Genomic DNA, 20590 nt, shown 5'->3' with positions numbered 1-20590 from the left:
TCTATCTTAGGCCACTGGATCCTCAATTATTTTGAGTTCCTTAAAGAACTGAATAAATCCAACAGAAAGAACTGTAGGAAGATGATTACTCTAGCAATGTTTAACACTTGTTTTTGATTATGGAAATCTGAGTAAGCTTTCTGTAATACTAGAGGAATGCCAAGCAGCAGACTTTACAAGAATTTAAGTATAGAAACAGCTTAACAAATGGCAAAATTACAAATGTAGTTTTTGTGTGGACAAAGATGATCCAGTCTACTGAAATATTCTCCATTACAATTTCATTCATGAATGCATATGCTGATGTTTACCTACCTGGTCTATTAACCCAGTCTTCCCCTGCACTTCCTTCCATGTTATAAGCCTATCTCACCCCTGTGCTTTCTGAGGGCTGTTTACTGATCAAATTAGGCTCTATCACCAGCGGCTGGAGTCTTCTTGCCCACCCAAGAGACTACTGAGACTTGGCTTGACTCCTCCCTGAGTCCCCATAGCAAATTCCTCTGTACCTGAACCTGGTATAAATCATGTCTTTCATTTAATTCTGGACCAAGGATTTGGAATACCCACATCCTTAACTATCTTCACTTTATCCTTTTTCTTGAGTAACTCGTTATAAGCTAATTGCAGCTAATTCTGGTTTTTTATTACCAAGTATGGAAAATTAACTTCCCTTCAGCCATCCAAAATTTATTGCTTCAAGATAAGGGATACACTCTACTTCAAACATAAAATGTAGACTGTTCAAGAAAAATATCCCATCTAGCATGGCTCACAATGAGGAGCAAGATGCTGCTGGGGTCACCACTGGAGGTAAGCAAGTGGAGGGCAGAGATGAATCAATGTGTTATGTTCGAGTGAGGTGGCTTGGCATTCCCACTCTGAACATGGTCAGGGATAAGCAATGATCCAAGCCAGTGTCTTCTGTCATCAGAGCACTACTGGGGAAGAATCATTCTTGACCTTGAAGTCAGGATATTAGAGATAAAAAACAGCTCTGATATCCCTATTTGAGTCCCTGATTTCAGCTGTGCCTGAGGTCCACTCTAGACCTACTACATCAACCAGCAAATTCCATTTTGTTTCAACAAATCCCCTTTTGTTTCATGTTTGTTATTGATACCATAAGTAAGTAACCAATATAGCCATTTCCTTTAGAACTAACATCTTTCTTGATTAAAAAGTTGGGAGGACACTATCTCAAGAGCAAAAATAACTTGCCCCCCCCCAACACATACACAAAATACTCTTTACATACTTACTGTTTTGCTTGTTGCAATCTGCTGACAGCCTTCCCCACATGCTTCCTCCTCAACTTCCCCATCCCACTCTACCCTCCAAAGAGCTTCTAGCAGGCACAGCACAAGGAAGAAAAGAAACTAAAGATCAATGCAGTTCACATGCTACTAGAAAGCATATCCAGGATAATCACCTTGGGCAAATGATAAAGAAATAGATTGTAAAATAACCACCAAAAAAAGAAAGAAAAAAAAATTCAAGGTACCCACAGTTAACAATGAGTGGTATCTAAAACAAGGCTATTTCATACTAGTCTGAAAAGATTCACAATAGGAAACAGATTTCGCCGTGTACACAATACACAGAATCACAGTAAATGTTTTATGAAATACCCTTGAATGTGTAACACCCTTTGACATTTCCTTTTTCTCCCCCCTTAAACAATGATTGCAACCTACTAAATTCACTTCATAATCCAGAGTTTGAAAAACAAGACCCGAAACAAGAATTACTTTCTCTTAAAACCTAGACTGTGGTCAAAGTTCACTGGAGCCCAAATCTATTACCTCATTTTACATATGAGGTATTGTTTTTACATTGTGAGCTATGGTTTTTCCAGTGGTCATGTATGGATGTGAGAGTTGGACAATAAAGAAAGCTGAGCACCAAAGAATTGATGCTTTTGAACTGTGGTGTTGGAGAAAACTCGAGTGTCCCTTGGACTGCAAGGAGATCCAACCAGTCCATCCTAAAGGAAATGAGTCCTGAATATTCATTGGAAGGACTGATGCTGAAGTTGAAACTCAATACTTTGGCCACCTGATGCAAAGAACTGATTCATCTGAAAAGACCGTCTTGCCAGGAAAGACTGAAGATGAGAGAAGGGGACGACAGAGGATGAGATGGCTGGATGGCATCACTGACTCAATGGACATGGGTTTGAGTGAGCTCCGGGAGTTGGTGATGGACAGGGAGGCCTGGCGTGCTGCAGTCCATGGGGTCGCAAAGAGGTGGACACAACTGAGCTGAACTGAACATATGAGAAACTGAGGCCTGGAAGGATATGCAACTTGTCCAAGGGAGGCACACAGCAGATCCAGAGTCCAGGCCAGCTCCTTCCTTCTCTCCCTCTTGTGCGCGGAAGCGCCGGCACATGCTCGCACAACGTGCACTGGCAGGTTCACACTCCATGCAGTCCTCTGGTTTCAACCTTCAGAATTTGCTCACCTGAAATGTATGTCTCCTCAAACATAGTGGGAAATGTTTTAAGTGTAAAATCCCCCAATTTATCTTACTCTCTCTCTTTTACACAAAATAATCTCAAAGGCCAACTCGCCTGTAGGCATGTATGTGTTACTGCCTGGGGTATGACAACTGGGGATGTTAGCCACACACAAAGACACAGAAACTACTAATTCCTGTTTCTAGAAATTGCATAATACCAAACCCAACACCTCTTCCTGGCAGTGCTTCCACAATGTGCCAGTGTCTCTTGGCATGACAGCAACTAGAAACAAATAGTTTCAGCCTTAAGCGCACACCAAGACAAGAGAAGTGACCACAGGCACAGTGAGGCCTGCTCAGCTATTCTTGAACCCCTTCGGCAAAGCAAAAGCAGCACTCTCCCCCACCCCAAACAAATATAGTACAAGTCAGAGACCCCCTTCCCTTCCCCATCTTAATACAACCCAGATGCCAGGCACCCCCATCTTTTGTCTACCCAGTCAATGCTTAAACATACACACCCCATTTTACCAGTAAGGAAACTGAGGTGTAGGGAGATTATGTAACTTGCCTGAGGCTGAGGTCAAGGTCAGAAGGAGGTGGGGCTGATCCCCCGACATGGCTCCTCAGTTCTCCCTTTTCAGTACGCAGCTCCACCCAAGCCCAACTCTGCTAGCCATAGCCCAAAGTCCTGAAACTTCCTACATTGAGAACAGGCCAACACTTGTCAAGGAACAGATCACAGAATAACCTATACCTAGGATGACCTTTAAAAAGCCTTTATTTGTAAGTATGTCACAGATCAAAAAGAAGAAATGCATATTCACTTAGGTGCTCTGAATTTTCAGTTAAATGCTCATATCTGATCAATATCTGAAAAAAACAGACTCTTCAATTGGGTTTCACAGACATACACAAAACACATTCCACATGGAACTGGATCCTGACAGCCCCTAGTAAAAGTGACTGGCATTGACTGGTTTTCTTCTGGTCAATAGACCCAGAGTCCATCAGCAGGGATTTAACCTCCCAGCCAGGAACTCCACTTTCCTGGCCCACCATACAACTGCCTGCCTCCTTTCCAAGGAGTCCCTGACTTGTGATACAAACCTTCCTGGAGACCAGAATCCTTTCACCAAGTCCAAATGTCAACATACTTTAGAGTCAAAATAGGCAGGGAAGATATAGAAAGATGCTGTGCTTGTGCTTTGGAAAAACTTCCTCGACCAGCAACTTTGGACGACTGTTGCCATTGTTCACATAACCAGGTTTTAAGGAAATGGTTAAGTTTCATCTTAGGACTGAGAATACACTGGACCACCTTCCCCAGCTGGATCATTTCTCCAAAACTATGCAGCCAACAATAGCCCAAGGTGGGCACCCCCAGAGCTTGCTGAATTTCCATTAATCCCATTACCCTCCACTTTTAATCTCATTATCAGCTAAAGACAAATTCTCACTTAAAAAACCCAATCCACACTTTAAATCACCTCCCCCACTGAGCTCTACTCAAGAGTTCACTCGAAGGCAGACACAGCACAAAGGGGGATCTGAAAGGCACCTCGCTGATCTTGGTGTCACCTGATGACACAGTGTCCAGGCATGTCAGCTGGCACATCTTCCGAACCCTCAGCTGCTCCACTTTCTAATACCTGGCTGCCTCTCCCCACTTCTGTTCTTCACCCTGGGTAATGACAGCAAATAACCTTGAGAGAGCACCACCTCACTTTACCCTTAACTGAAAGATGGACAAGTGAAGTTTGGGGAAGGTTGAGTGACAGGCTGAAGGTCACACAGCAGGCAAGAGGGCCAGGATTCAAACTGGGGTCTAACAGTGCCACCCTGGCAGTATCAGTCCTTGGAGAAGGTCAGCAAAAATGAGACAGGACTGGATGCCAAGAGGCTGTTCAAGCCTTTCCCAGAGCATTCATATTACACTGGACTTCTATCACGGAGTCAGGAATTCTGAGACCTGATTTCAGGAAGCAAAGTCCAACTCTGGGCAGGAGAGAAGAAAGGTCAAAGGGCAAGATCTCGGAGACACTTCTGCTTCTCAGAACGCTTCACAGAACACAAAGACCACACTTGGGTTTTACCTAATTGCTATTTGTTGGGGATTGGGGGACTGTTAAAAGCCTCATCCTTAAAAATAAGACACTGTAAAGTTTGACTGGATAAAAGGAGAGTCATAGAACTTTTCCAGAAAACTAAATTGTACCAAGTTTCCAAAAACACACCCCCTCTGGTCTGGTAATTTCATTTCTAGATATGAAAAAAGGGGAAAACTTGAAAATCATGACCAGAAACAGCAGAATTATGGTATGTTCACATAACAGAATTTTAGACACCGACTTAAAATAGAGCATTTTGGAAATGTTCACAGTGCAATATTTTTTGAAAAGTTAAGCACAAAATACCCTTACAATCTCTTTTGCAGATGATGTGGACCAACCAGTGCTATTACAGGACAGATGGACAGATGGCTGCTTTGCCCTAACTTTGAGACTGAACTCACTCTTCATCTATTTCTTTAGAATGGAACACATCCCATGATTTACACTGGGAGACGTGCATGCAGTTTAATCAAGTTTAATCAGTTGTAGCCTGTTTGGACTGGGGGAAAAAAACAACCCTAAGTGTTTTTAAACACTTTACAGCAACGGCACAAGTCTGGAGTGCATCTTCCTGACTGTTCTCTATGCCTCATCAGCACTTCGCGCTGTTCTCTAACAATTACAATTAAGAAATCAAATGGGGATCAAACCATACAGACTGTACCACAGGTCAACACGCTGACATCCTTGTACTTCCATTCCCCATTCTTTTAGATGGCTACACCACATTCTATTAAGGTTTTTCTTTTTTAACCCCTCCATGAAAGTACTAGAAAAATCACTGCAATAAAGTCATTGAGCACGGTTAAGTACCATGACCTAGCAATTCCACTCCTAGCTATCCACCCAACAGAAATTAATACAAAATGTCCACACAAAAATTTGTACGTGAATGTTTGGAGCAGCACCATTCACCATAGTTCAAAAAAGTGGAAACCCAAATACCCATCAACTGAAGAACAGAGAAATAAAATGTGACATATGCATATAAGGAAATAGTATTCACTCATAAAAGAAATGAAGTACTGATTCCTGCTGCACCATGTAAAACCTTGAAAACATTACACCAAGTAACAGAAGCCAGACACAAAAGGTTGTATATATTGTACAATTTCTGGAATATCCAGAATAGGCAAATTTATAGACACACAGAGTACATTAGTAGTTGCCATGGATTGAAGGGATGGAGAGTGCCTGCTAATGAATAGGGATCTCTTTTTGGAGGGATGAAAATGTTCTAAAATTGGTTGTGGTGGTGGCTGCACCATTCTGAATATACTAAAAAACCACTGAATTGTACACTGTAAATTGGTGAACTATCATTTGTGAATTATATCTCAATAAAGCTATTACAAAATGACTAAAAACAAAACAGTAAGATTTTACAATAGTATAATGCTCAAAATATACATAATTTATACTCAATAAATGTTTGGGGGTAGATACATTAAAATTATATAAGCCATAAAAAAATCATCGTACAAATATCTTTTTGTCTTCCTTTATACATAGTAGAAGCTCAAAAAATCATTGATGAAATAGATTGGTCAATCACATGAAATCAGGGCTCAATGTTTTTTTTAAATTTTTTTACTGACAAAATGAGATTCACATTAAGAAATGCTACCCATACTTAACATTACCCACTTCATCTCCCTCTTAAAATACTTTTCCCAGGTCAGGACTGAACCACAACCCAAACCCACTCACCACATTTCAAAGTGCAAAGCGGGAAATGTACCGTAGACAGGGCACAGAGGCAACTGCATGCCATGCTGCTTTGACTATTAATAAGTTTACCATAATTAGAGACCTTAACGTTACCTTAGTTAAAATTCACATTCCCTGAAAGTCACTACTAATTATGCCCACTGTTAATATTTTATTGATTTAAGAAAAATTATTTGCATGTTATTATGGGCATACCAAATTCTTCTTCAATTATCTCTCCAGTTTATTCACTCAAGGAATATTACAGCTGCTCTTCAAAGGTGCTGAGGATACACTAAAGAATAAAAATAGGCAAAGACTGGCAAACAAAACCCTGCCCTCATAGAACTCACATTCCAGTTTTGTTTTTAAAGTATGATTTAAAGAAATTTTATTTATTTTTAACAAACTCATGTCTTATGAAATAAATGTCAGCATCAGCAAAGAATCCCAATTCTCACCTTGCAAATGTTCAGTCTTTTCTAAACACTAAAAATCACGAAGATTTATTAAACATCAGCAGCAGTTTTCAATAACAAGCCCTTTTTCCCCCGTTTTACAGATGTGCCTGGAACATAAAGACAAACGTGTCTAACTTACAATTTTATTCAAAATCAGAATCTGAAACGTTGATATAGACAACGTCTATTGATACAGACGACAGTGGGCTCTCAGAGCAGATTTAACAGCCCAAGGTTTTCAAATCATTGATACCAAATGGTTTTTACTGAAAATTTAAATAAAAAGACTCCAATCTCCCTCTAAAATTCATAATCTCAAGTCATTCAATAACCTGAATTGTGTAACACGAAAATATTGCATCCCCTCCACCTCCAAAAGCAAAAGTGCAATTTAGTTCAAAGATCACAACAACTGGCTCAAAAGGGTAACTTTTGGAAACAAAGTCTAAATTCCATTAAACAATTCAATAATTTAGTGGAAATTTTACAAAGTGGCCAATGATTCTCTTGCACTTCTTAAGTAATATTTTTTCTCATCACCCTCTCAACCAGGAAGAGTAGCCTTGAAGACACCTCAAACAGCCAACCCATCCTTAAAATGCAGTCACTTTTGCGTTCTAACTTTTCATCTGTTGGCAAAATTTCTTATCTTCAGCAATTTGGTTGGGGCTGAATTCTAGCAAGATGCACACATGTGGGTTCACGTCCTCAGATAAGACAAACTAAAACCACCTTAAGAGACTCACTCCACAGCTTGAGCCCTTAAATACTGTTTCCTACTAAGGTTAAGTGGGTATGGCAGGTAACAGGGAGCAATGCATTTGTTTCAGATCACACTTTTCTCGATTTGGTTGAGGGAAATCATCGGAGAAGTTTATCTTTCCCAGGTTGAAGACCGGGGGGAGAACAGGTCAGTTACCTAAAACCTTGGTGGAAAGATAAACCCCATCCAAATTCAACAGAAAGTAATGTTTTATCATATTACTGGCAAGGTCATAAAACAGACTGTGCCATCCAAAAACTTCTTGAAACTGGTAACATACTCATAAATCCTATTGGGAATTCCTTTCTTTACAACCTCCAAGAACTAAATCCCAAGAACCAACAATTTAAGGAACCTGACAGCCCCATTCATAGAAATCTCCCAAACATTAGTACAGCACCTAAGAGCCACTGGCTTAGAGGTACTCTGATGGTCTTTGTAAACAACGGGCAGGGAAAACCCTCTTGAAGGTAAGCAAAGGCACTTTAATTCTCATGAGGCGCAGACTCCAAGAGGTTACCTCTTGCATCCAGCACACACATAAAAAGTAACCCAAGGGCCAAGACCATACATAGGACCAGGTTGCACAAAACGTTAAATGAGTAAACAAAAATAACACTTCAAAATACAGTGCGTGATCCTGAGTAAAAGAGAGGTCAGCCACACAGTAAAAGCACATGACTCATCCACAGGCCTAAACACAAGTATCTGTACAGTCCACTACACCAGAGTGGGATTTCCCATCCTCATCCAAGCCTGGGCCTTACGGGTATCTCAGTCGGGAGAAGTTGTGCTATTTCCGTTTTGGAGGGGAGGGTCATTTTATTTCGCTGAATCACAACTCCCCCATATCCCCACCCCAAACCACCACCACGCACAATACTGCAAATAGACGAGACGGTGGCAAGGACGCCAGCGAGCACCGACCGAACAAAACAAAGCACCCAGTGAGGGGCTGCCGGGCCGGGAGTGGGTGGGTAAAGGGGGCCAGGCTCGCCCCTCGGAGCACGGCTCCCGCCCCCAACGGCCTCTCTCCGGGTAGGTGTACGGCGGCAGCCTCCTCCCTCCACCTGGGGACCAGCTCCGTTCTCCGCAGAGCTCCGAGGGACAGTCCGGAAGGTGAGGAAATGAGGGCGGGGGCGCGCTGCCCCGGCCTGAGCCAGAGGACTAAAGCTCCAGAGGGAGGGCGCGTCGGGCCGCCCCACGTGAACACCGGGGCCGAGGCCGCCCCGGGGACCGCGGCCGGAAACAGCGGCGCTCGTGACCACCACGCCGGGCCCGGACTTACCCGGGCCTGGCGCACCGCGGACTCCGCGGCGGCCGCTTCCTCCTCCCTCCTCCTCCTCCTCCTCCTCCTCACTTGACAAAATGGCGGCGACAGGAAGTGCCGGGCGCCTCGGCCCGCCCCCTGCCCGCCCCCGGCCACCCGCCCCGCCGCTGCGCCCGCGCCCCCCGCCCGCGCCCCTGCCCGGCCGCCCAGCCAGAGCCGGGGCGCGCTGGCGCCAACGGCGGGGCGCTCGTGAGCCGCCCTGCCGCCCCGACGCCAACGGCGCAAGCGGCCCTAGCCCGGCGCGAGCGGCGCGGGGACGCGGGAGGCCCGCAGGCCGGAGCCCGCGTCGCCCCGGCCTCCCCGCCCCCGCGCCGCGCCGATGGCGTAGCTCCTGGCGCACCAGCCCCATTACGCAATGCAGGTTACGCGGACCGCGCCGCGGGCCCCAGAAGGCTGCCCCACGCCGTCTGCTGCCCCGAAGGGCACCGGTCCTCACCTGAGACGCTAGGCCGCACGCCGCCCCCGCCGGCCGCCCGCCGCCGCCCCCTCCTCTTCGGGCTGCCTGCGCGGCGCCGGGGCCCGCCCGCCGCTCCGCCGCGCTCACAGGCCCAGCTCGGCCGCGGGCACTGCCGGCAGCCGCCGCCGCCGCCGCAGCCCCCGCTTCGGCTCCTCGGCTGCGGGAGAGCAGAACAAACAGCCGTGCCGCCGCTACCGCCGCCGCCGCCAGCGCACTGACGTCACCGCGCACGCTGCGGGCGCGGTCACGCGCTGCCGCCGCCCGGCGTGCGCGCCCCAAACCGTGACCAGCGGGAGCGAGCTTAAGCGAGCTGGTGGCTGGGCGGTGAGTGGGGAAAGCAGGTGCTCGCGGCCCGCGGAGAGATGAGATTTCCACCCCCCCCAACCCTCCCACACCCCACACCAGACAAAGGGTGAGTGCTGACGAGAGATTTTGCGCACCTGAGGTAGGGGACCGCTTCCTCGGAGGGAAGGAGCCCCGCAGAACGAGGGAGGAGTAATCTCAGACCGGGAGAGAGGACCTCGCAGACCGAGAGGGGAGATACTTCAGACCTAGAGGGGACCGCCCCCCCCAGACCTTGAGGGGACCCCGAAGACCGAAAAGGATACACCTCAGACTGAGAGGGGACCTCACAGACCGAGAGTTGGGATCCTGAAGACGAAGAGGAAACACTTGAGAGCGAGCGAGGAGACATGCAGGCTGAGAAAGGGGATCCCTTGGACTGAGGGAGGGAATAGTCGGAGGGAAGGCTGAAAGTTGAGCCTGAGGGAAAACATCTGAAAACAGAGGGAGACGTCCAAAAATTTAAAAAGGGATTGATGACAGGCCCTCAAAGAGAGGGAAGACAGTGAGGATAGGCTCCACAGACTGATGGCAGAGGCCGGGAGAGACACCTGCCTGAGGGAGGCCGCGCTGCAGGGGAGGTTGAAGGGTGTTGGAGGAGGCTGGAGTAGGATGGGGCTTGAACGTTAAGGGAGAGAGCTGCGATGGGGGCGCTGGGGTGAGGGAAGGCAGGTGGGAGAGGAGGCTCTTAGCAAGGCTGGGTGGCATCTTTCTTGGCTGGCTCGCCAGCCACTGGGATCTAAGGACTGGAAGGTATCAGACTCTATGCCTAGGGCGCTCTCCCTGCAGTTGGCCCCCAGCTGACCTTCTCATCCTTAAAATCCAAACCACAAGCCAGCTCCCTAAAACAAAGAGATTAGGTTTAGGTTGCTTACAATTTAATGTGGTAATCCTGTTAAAATTTTCATATGGAGAGCCATAACCTCTTTTCCCCTTTTGCCCTTATTATCACTCTTTTAGCATTTTAAGTCCCATCCTTTAAAAATAGCAAACTCAGTTCTTCAAAAAAGTCTAGGTAATTTAAAAAAATTCCTGATGTCCCCTTCTTTCAGAACATATTGATACACTAGGATAGCAGTCAAATAGTTTTGACTCTCTTATGGGGTTTGCTCCCCTGAGAAACCTGTATGCAGGTCAAGAAGCAACAGTTAGAACTAGACATGGAACAACAGACTGGTTCCAAATTGGGAAATGAGTACGTCAAGGCTGTATGTTGTCACCCTGCTTATTTAACTTATGTGCAGAGTACATCATAGGAAATGCTGGGCTGGATGAAGCACAAGCTGGAATCAAGATTACGGACAGAAATATCAATAACCTCAGATACACAGGTGATACCACCCTTATGGCATAAAGTGAAGAGGAACTGAAGAGCCTCTTGATGAAAGTGAAAGAGGAGAGTGAAAAAGCTGGCTTAAAACTCAACATTCAAAAAACTAAAATCATGGCATCCGGTCCCATTACTTCATGGAAAATGGATGGGGAATCAATGGAAACAGTGACAGACTTTATTTTCTCAGGCTCTAAAATCACTGCAGATGGTGACTGTAGCCATGAAATTAAAAGATGCTTGCTCCTTGGAAGAAAAGCTATGACCAACCTGAAAGTGAAAGTGAAGTCGCTCAGTCGTGTCTGACTCTTTACAACCCCATGGACTGTAGCCTACCAGGCTCTTCTGTCCATGGGATTTTCCAGGCAAGAATACTGGAGTGGGTTGCCATTTCCTTCTCCAGGAGATCTTCCTAACCCAGGGATTGAACCCAGATCTCCCGCATTGTAGGCAGACACTTTACCATCAGAGCCACCAGGGAAGTCCAACCTAGATAGCATATTAAAAAGCAGAGACATTACTTTGCCAACAAAGGTCCATCTAGTCAAGGCTATGGTTTTTCCAGTAGTCATCTATGGATGTGAGAGTTGGACTATAAAGAAAGCTGAGCACCGAAGAATTGATGCTTTTGAACTATGGTGTTGGAGAAGACTCTTGAGAGTCCCTTGGACTGCAAGAAGCTCCAACCAGTCCATCCTAAAGGAAATCAGTCCTGAATATTCATTGCAAGGACAGATGCTGAAGCTGAGTCTCCAATACTTTGGCCACCTGATGCAAAGAACTGACTCATTGGAAAAGACTCTGATTCTGGGAAAGATTGAAGGCAGGAGAAGGGGACGACAGAGGATGAGATATGGTTGAATGGTATCATTGACTCGATGGACATGAGTCTGAACAAGCTCCGGGAGCTGGTGATGGACAGGGAAGCCTGGCATGCTGCAGTCAGTCCACGGGGTCACAAAGAATTGGACACGACTGAGAACTGACCTGACTGATGGGGTTTGCTCACTCTTCACTAAGGTCAATTATAAATTAATGATAGGTCCTGGGCAAAGTAAAGACTTAACTTTTGCCCTTTATTTTAACAAAGTATGAAGTAACAAACTATTAAGTACCAGCAACAAAGGAGGTAATTATAACAGGTTCATTAATAAGGTTTATTCTAGTACTGTATTACAGAATATTGAAATTTGTGAATATCTCTGGCTCCTAATGTCACATATCTGACAATTTGCAGAAGCTGATGAGAAATGGAAAAAGAATAGGAAAGTACACAGGGATAAATGAATATGGAGTAACAACCTTTTTTAAGAAAAAAAAAGACAAAACAGAGTATATCCATTTAAAGCTCATCTTCCCCATAGTAGCCTAGTTGCATTATCTACTTAATTTATTGTTGTTGCTGTAAACATGTTTTGGGAAGCATTTGGAACTGCCAGTTTGCAAGTCACATAACAAAGTCTTTTGTTACACTTCATTTTAGACAAAACCATAATATCTAGCTTGATTTACTGGGCCTTACTACAGGGCTTTTGGCTATGACTGGAAGTCAAATCCAACCTGAAGAGAATTTACAAGCTGTGAAGGCAGTCCCAAAAGCTTTGTCCAAAAATCTTGTAGGAGAGCAATGTCTCACCCAAGATCACATGTTTACATGTTAGAACTCAGATCTCATGACTCCACAAAGGCTGCATTCTCTAACCCAGGAATTAACTCTTTGTTGTTGTGTTTTTTGTTTTTGTTTTTTTTTTTGCTCACCTAATGTGCTTTGTGGGACCCCTAACGGATCAAACCTGTGCCCCTCCTAACCCCCAATGAAAGGACAGAGTCCCAACCACTGGACTGCCAGGGTACTCCCAATAAATGTTTTCTATAAAGAGCCAGGTAGTAAATATTTAGCGTTTGTGGGCCATGCAATCTCTGTAACATAACCAGTCTGTAGCTCTGCCATTGTACTACAAAAGCAGCCATAATTAATATGTGTTCCAATAAAACTTTATGGATACTAAAATGAGAATTTCACGTAAATTTCAAAAGTCACAAAATGTTGTTCTTTTTTTTTTTTCCCCTAACCATTGAAAAAATATGAAAACCATTCTTTGCTGGAAGGCCTTGGAAAAACAGACAGCGGTCCAGATTTGTCCCATACATTTGCTGATCTCTGCTCTTGAACCTCAAGTTTAGAGAAATGGAAATTTCTTTACCATTATACAGAAGCTATTCTGCTTACAGTTTGTTTGTTTAATTAATAGTTTTGGGAAAGCAGTTTTAGATTTAACATTGAGTAGAAAGCACAGAGTTCCCTTACACCTTTCACTTTCCCCATCTTGCAGAATGTGGTACACTGGTTAGGGTCAATGGGCCAATAGTGACACATTATTAACTAAAGTTCACAGTTTGCATTAGAGTTCACTTTTTGTGTTGTGCGTCTTATGGGTATTAACAAACATATAACAACACACTCGTCAACCATTATGCTTGCCAATTTTTTAACTCAAAAGCTAGCTAAGAACAAAAATAAGTTTCAGAATAAAGCACTATAATTCTGTCAGCCACAAATAGGTACAGGGTGGCTCTAAGGGTCATTTTGGTTTCTGCTACTTTGTTCATGTTTATTTGCGGTTGCTTAGTTTCAAATTATTTACAAATATCATTCACTATAACACTTAAAATAATGAGAGTGCTGGAAGACCTAGTGTGAAGAACCATACAATTGCAATTTTGAAAAGGAACTGATTTTTTTTTCTTTAAGTTTCAAAGTGGAAAGAAAATGCAAGTATTACACATGGGATAAAAGTATTCAAGAGGAAGGAGTCTGGAAGTCAAAGGAATGATAGTAGGAGCTCTTATATACTGCTCATTGCTTGGTTCAATCATTTTAGAATACATTTGGCCTTGTTTGGTGAAGTTGAAGCTCTGTACACTCCATGGCCCACTAATTCCAATCCGTGGAAACTCTCAGTGACGTACTTAAGAAAGTTCAGCATAGTCCTTAGAGCCCACACTGAAAACAACCTAAATGTCTGCCTGGTAGAATGTAGTATAATGAAAACGAACAAATCACAGCCACATACAATAGCACAGATGAAACTCACAATAGCACAGAGGAAAACCAAAGAAGCAAGGCATATGTGATGATTCCATTTCTATGCTGATTTCTAAAACAGATAAAAATATGTGGAGATTTTTAGGGAAATTATACAATTTCCTGTCACCTGAGAAGCTCTGAACCTGAGATCCAGCATCACAAAATCCTGTGGAGATAGGAGGACTGCTGCTTCTTTCCTTGATTTGGATGTGTTCTGGGCAAGAACCAGTGGAGTGTGGGAACTATAAAAAACAAGCAGGTAATTACCACTGGTTACTTGACAGGGTGATCAGGAAGGGATGAAGAGAATGGGGTTGGTAACCGATTTCTGAGGTATAGCAGTATTCTATTTCTTTTCCTTTAAAACTTTTTAGATCGAAAACCTCGCATGGTGCTATTGATTCACTTGTGTGTGTGTGTGGTAAAAAAACATTACATCTACCCTTTTAAATTGTTACATGTATAGTACATTAAGTATAAGCACAGTGTTGTACAGGGGTCTTTTTCATCTTGCATGGCTGGAAAGTATTTTGCTTCTTGATTATGCGTTTACTTTGTAATTATTTGGTCAATGTTTTATGCATATTTGTATCATATATTCATTTTTTAAGGAAAGAAAAGAATAAATTATATAAACAAAGAAAACTGTGCCTAAGTGAAGAGAACTGAACAGAAAAAGGTAATGATGAAGTTGACATGGACAAACTTCTGAATGTATGGCCAGGAAGTAAAATTTTTATCATGAGCTACTGGTGGTCACAGGGATTCAAGCTGTTCTGGAATCATCATGGCATCAAAATGAAAAACAAGTCAAGTAAAATTGCCCCAACTGCTCAAAAATTCTCTTCAGCATTTGCTGAGCAGAAAAGGTATCTTGACAGATCTTCACTATAATTTCAGCCAGCCTATTTTGGTGAAGGATACCTGACCATTTATTTCAGCAAGGACTTCATGGATAAGCCCATGTTGGAATGCTCTAACTGGAGTAAGTACATATCAGGACTGAAAGCTTACATCTTTTTTGCTTCTTTCATCTTCAAGACAAATGCACTGATGAAGCAGGTTCTTGCATCTGGGGACTTCTCCAGCATTCCAATGGTTAAGACTCTGTGCTCCCAATGCAGGGGGCACAGGTTCGATTCTTGGCCAGAAAACTAACATCCCCCATGCTGAGCAGTGCAGCCAAAAAAAAAAAAAAAAGCATTTGTATCTAGATTTATACTAGTATTGTCTGGTAGCCAGCTTTCAAAAATGGCCCCCAAAGATTACCCCTATCTAAACTCCTCCCCTTGAGTGTGGTCTGTTGACTTGTTGATGACAAAAAAATTATGGCAAAAGCAATAGGGTATCTGTTTCATGATTAGGTTACAAAAGACTGACTTTCCAGCTGGACTCTTTTTTGCCTTTTCGGCTTCAACTTTTTTGATGAAGCAAGCTGCCATGTAGGAGAGGCCCATGTGGCAAGGGACTGAGGGTAGCATCTGGTCAATGCCAGCACTGGACTAAAGCCGTCAGTCCAACAACTGCAAGGAACTTAGTTCTGCCAGCAAACACATCAATACCCTTGAAAGTAGATCCATAGTCAAACCTTCAGAAGAAACCACAGCCTAGGCCAACACTTTGATTACAATCCTGTAATTCCAACCAGAGGACCCAACTAAGTGACATCTGACTTCCAGAAATTATAAAATGCTAAGTGTGCTTTAATTTTTTAACAGTAAATTTTGGAGTAGTTTGTTATGCAGCAGTAGATAACTAATAACACATCCTGGGACCAAATACCCTTTCCCCTAGGGAAGACATGTTTCAGCCTTCGTGGGGTTGATGAACAGTGTGGCAAGCAAATTCTTCCTTCTCCCAAAATATCCCCTTTAGTTGCCCTGGTTTTGCATTGTTAAACTAGACAAAGTGTATTTCAGTCACTGGGGGATATTGCTGTGGTCTTAGTTCTTTTGAGACAAACAGTATAATCTTTAAGTTCTCTTCCAACGGGAATGAGTTAGGAACTTAGGTCTCTAAGGAGGCTAGAGTTTTCCTTCTGGGGACTATTGTAGTAAACAGTTCACACATTCTGTTACCCTGAAGTTAGTCAGTCATTGACCCTTGGGGCTTATCTCTACAGAGGAATTTTTCCTAAGATAATTTCAAGGCAGCAAATAAGGGAAATCTATGATATATTTGTGAGCTGTCTGTCTTCACTCCTCTTTAGAGAAATGCTCCCAAATCTTTGTAGGCATCTAAGAGGCTAAAATATCCAAGCATTTCCCATGGGGCAAGTTGAGGCTCTGTCCTGAGTTTGTATCTGTGGGCAGGTTACTGAACAAAGAGTTGATGCATGCATCCACAATGCCTTGGCCCTGCAGGCGTTCAGCAGTCAATGTGTTGACCTTACTCATAAAGAAGCTGCTGTATACTTTACGTTCTTTATTTAAAGAATCCAGCTTAAATGGATTGGCTGGAATTAGGAGTATTTGCAGGAACCTAGACACACGGTCGTCCACATAAACTTAATGCAATTCACAGTAAGGAGAAATTACTAAAGATATAAGTAACTTTATAAAAAATAATGTATTGCAAATTCTCTGGTGGACCAGTGGTTAGGACTCTGCTGTCACTGCTGAGGTTCCATCCATGCCCGGGTTTGGTTCATGGTTGGGGAACTAAAATCCCACAAGCTGTGCAGTGCAGCTAAAAGACAGAGAAAACAATTCCATTTACAGTTGCACCAAAAGAATACTTAGGAATAAATTTGACAAAGTAAGTGCAGAAGTTATGCATTGGAAACTACAGAATACTGCTTAAAGAAGTTAAAGAAGAACTAAATAGTGGAAAGACATCCATGATCATGAGTTGGAAAACTTAATCTTTTACAGATGACAGTAATCTCCAAATTGGTCTACAGATTCAGTGTAATTGCTGCCAGAGTATCATTGACTTATGTGTAGAAAATAAGATAACCCTAAAGTTAACACCTTCTTCCAACAACACAAGAGAAGACTCTACACGTGGACATCACCGAAATCAGATTGATTATATTCTTTGCAGCCAAAGATGGAGAATCTCTATACAGTCAACAAAAACAAGACCAGGAGCTGACTGTGGCTCAGATCATGAACTCCTTATTACCAAATTCAGACTGAAATTGAAGAAAGTAGGGAAAACCACTAGACCATTCAGGTATGACCTAAATCAAATACCTTATGATTATACCGTGGAAGTGAGAAATAGATTTAAGGGACTAGATCTGATAGATAGAGTGCCTGATGAACTATGGACGGAGGTTTGTGACATGGTACAGGAGACAGGGATCAAGACCATCCCCATGGAAAAGAAATGCAAAAAAGCAAAATGGCTATCTGGGGAGGCCTTACAAATAGCTGTGAAAAGAAGAGAAGCGAAAAGCAAAGGAGAAAAGGAAAGATACAAGCATCTGAATGCAGAGTTCCAAAGAATAGCAAGGAGAGATAAGAAAGCCTTCCTCAGTGATCAATGCAAAGAAATAGAGGAAAACAACAGAATGGGAAACACTAGAGATCTCTTCAAGAAAATTAGAGACACCAATGGAACATTTCATGCAAAGATGGGCTGGATAAAGGACAGAAATGCTATGGACCTAACAGAAGCAGAAGATATTAAGAAGAGGTGGCAAGAATACACAGAAGAACTGTACAAAAAAGATCTTCACGATCCAGATAATCACGATGGTGTGATCACTCACCTAGAGCCAGACATCCTGGAATGTGAAGTCAAGTGGGCCTTAGAAAGCATCACTACAAACAAAGCTGGTGGAGGTGATGGCATTCCAGTTGAGCTATTTCAAATCCTGAAAGATGATGCTGTGAAAGTGCTGCACTCAATATGCCAGCAAATCTGGAAAACTCAGCAGTGGCCACAGGACTGGAAAAGGTCAGTTTTCATTACAATCCCAAAGAAAGGCAATGCCAAAGAATGCTCAATCTACCACACAATTGCACTCATCTCACACGCTAGTAAAGTAATGCTCAAAATTCTCCAAGCCAGGCTTCAGCAATACGTGAACCGTGAACTTCCTGATGTTCAAGCTGGTTTTAGAAAAGGCAGAGGAACCAGAGATCAAATTGTCAACATCTGCTGGATCATGGAAAAAGCAAGAGAGTTCCAGAAAAACATCTATTTCTGCTTTATTGACTATGCCAAAGCCTTTGACTGTGTGGATCACAATAAACTGTGGAAAATTCTGAAAGAGATGGGAATACCAAACCACCTGACCTGCCTCTTGAGAAATCTGTATGCAGGTCAGGAAGCAACAGTTAGAACTGGACATGGAACAACAGACTGGTTCCAAATAGGAAAAGGAGTACGTCAAGGCTGTAGATTGTCACCCTGCTTATTTAACTTATATGCAGAGTACATCATGAGAAACGCTGGGCTGGAAGAAGCACCAGCTGGAATCAAGATTGCCGGGAGAAATATCAATAACCTGAGATATGCAGATGACACCACCATTATGGCAGAAAGTGAAGAGGAACTAAAAAGCCTCTTGATGAAAGTGAAAAAGGAAAGTGAAAAAGTTGGCTTGAAGCTCCACATTCAGAAAACGAAGATCATGGCATCCGGTCCCATCACTTCATGGGAAATAGATGGGGAAAGAGTGGAAACAGTGTCAGACTATTTTTCTGGGCTCCAAAATTACTGCAGATGGTGACTGCAGCCATGAAATTAAAAGACGCTTACTCCTTGGAAAGAAAGTTATGTCCAACCTAGATAGCATATTGAAAAGCAGAGACATTACTTTGCCAACAAAGGTCCATCTAGTCAAGGCTATGGTTTTTCCTGTGGTCATGTATGGATGTGAGAGTTGGACTGTGAAGAAGGCTGAGCGCCGAAGAATTGATGCTTTTGAACTGTGGTGTTGGAGAAGACTCTTGAGAGTCCCTTGGACTGCAAGGAGATCCAACCAGTCCATTCTGAAGGAGATCAGCCCTGGGATTTCTTTGGAAGGAATGATGCTAAAGCTGAAACTCCAGTACTTTGGCCACCTCATGCGAAGAGTTGACTCATTGGAAAAGACTCTGATGCTGTGAGGGATTGGGGGCAGGAGGAGAAGGGGACGACAGAGGATGAGATGGCTGGATGGCATCACTGACTCGATGGACGTGAGTCTGAGTGAACTCCGGGAGTTGGTGATGGACAGGGAGGCCTGGTGTGCTGCAATTCATGGGGTCACAAAGAGTCGGACACGACTGAGCGACTGAACTGGACTGAACTGAAGCGACTTCACATGCAGAATAACCAAAACAATCTTGAAAAAGGGGAAGAACATTGAAAGATTCACATTTCCTAATTCCAAATCTTACTATAAATCTACTTAATGGTATTGGCATGAGGATAGATATAAAGAGCAAAAAAATACAGAGTACAGAAATCAATCCATGAAGCTATGGTCAACTTGTTTTTGACAACTGTGTCCAAGATCATTCAATGGGGAAAGATGAATGATCTCTCTCAACAAATGGTGCTGAGAAAACTGGATATCACATGGAATAGAATTTTTGTATATGGTAGGACTACCTCCTTGAGAAGGCAATGGCGACCCACTCCAGTACTCTTGCCTGGAAAATCTCATGGACAGAGGAGCCTGGTAGGCTACAGTCCATGGGGTCGCTAGGAGTCGGACACGACTGAGCAACTTCACTTTGATGCATTGGAGAAGGAAATGGCAACCCACTCCAGTGTTCTTGCCTGGAGAATCCCAGGGATGGGGGAGCCTGGTAGGCTGCCGTCTATGGGGTCGCACAGAGTCAGATATGACTGAAGCAACTTATCGGCAGCATCAGCAAGACCACATCCTACCATATACAAAAATTAACTCAAAATAGATCATAGACTTAAATGTAAGGGCTAAAACCATAAAACTCTTAGAAGAAAACATAGGGGTAAATCTTCACAGCCTTGGAATTGGCAATGATTTACCTATCACACCCAAAGTACAAGCAACAGAGAAAAAAAGATAAATTGGACTGGACCAAAAACCCATGGAAGGGAGCCCAACATCATTTGTCATTAGGAAAATGTAGGTCAAAACCACAGTAAAAGAGTTCCCTGGCAATCCAGTGGTTAGGACACCATGCTTTCACTGCCATGGGCCCAGGTTCAATCCCTGGTCAGGGAACTAAGATCCCATATGCCATACAGTGTCATCAAAAAAAAAAAAAAAAAAACTCACAGTGAGACACATACCACTTCAAAAGTTATGGTTTTTCCAGTGGTCATGTATGGTTGTAAGAGCTGGACTATAAAGAAAGCTGAGCGCTGAAGAATTGATGCTTTTGAACTGTGTTGGAGAAGACTCTTGAGAGTCCCTTGGACTGCAAGGAGATCCAACCAGTCAATCCTAAAGGAAATCAGCCCTGAATATTCATTGGAGGGACTGATGCTGAAGCTGAAGCTCCAATCAATACTTTGGCCACCTGATGCAAAGAACTGACTCATTTGAAAAGACCCTGATTCTGGGAAAGATTGAAGGTGGGAGGAGAAGGACGGCAGAGGATGA

General features: G+C 43.5%; 2 protein-coding genes and 1 long non-coding RNA gene across 3 annotated transcripts in view; 2 read left to right on the top strand and 1 right to left on the bottom strand.

Annotated features, from left to right (window-relative positions):
• The window catches only part of BRD4 (bromodomain containing 4), an 87079-nt gene extending 78210 nt beyond the window's left edge, over window positions 1-8869 (bottom strand). Inside the window, 1 exon segment of the mRNA XM_086408738.1 lies at window positions 8800-8869. The gene's annotated coding sequence lies outside the window, so the exon portion shown is untranslated.
• LOC147368232 (uncharacterized) lies at window positions 768-10101 on the top strand. Its single transcript, XM_086413536.1, has 4 exons — window positions 768-813; window positions 8404-8458; window positions 8554-8630; window positions 9203-10101. The coding sequence occupies exons 1-4, from the start codon at window positions 768-770 to the stop codon at window positions 9514-9516; spliced, it is 492 nt and encodes a 163-aa protein (XP_086269662.1). The 3' UTR covers window positions 9517-10101.
• Window positions 10102-14137: 4036 nt separating this feature from the next.
• Window positions 14138-15071, top strand: LOC147368231 (uncharacterized). Its single transcript, XR_015166595.1, has 2 exons — window positions 14138-14317; window positions 14670-15071. It is a non-coding gene; the product is annotated as an uncharacterized LOC147368231 (long non-coding RNA).
• The last annotated feature ends 5519 nt before the right edge of the window (window positions 15072-20590 follow it).

Source organism: Bos grunniens, chromosome 7, assembly GCF_055505025.1.
Source record: "Bos grunniens cultivar Pamir isolate PY7600 chromosome 7, Bosgru_T2T1.0, whole genome shotgun sequence".
Classification (NCBI taxonomy): Eukaryota; Metazoa; Chordata; class Mammalia; order Artiodactyla; family Bovidae; genus Bos; species Bos grunniens.
This window is presented reverse-complemented; position numbering and strand designations above follow the sequence as displayed.

Bases quoted from the DNA above. Each gene is read 5' to 3' on its own strand.
- LOC147368232 (XM_086413536.1), top strand. From the start codon at position 768: ATGGCTCACAATGAGGAGCAAGATGCTGCTGGGGTCACCACTGGAG. The intron at 814-8,403 runs GTAAGCAAGTGG...TACTGCAAATAG, and splicing joins TGCTGGGGTCACCACTGGAG to ACGAGACGGTGGCAAGGACG. The intron at 8,631-9,202 runs GTGAGGAAATGA...TACGCAATGCAG, and splicing joins TCCGAGGGACAGTCCGGAAG to GTTACGCGGACCGCGCCGCG.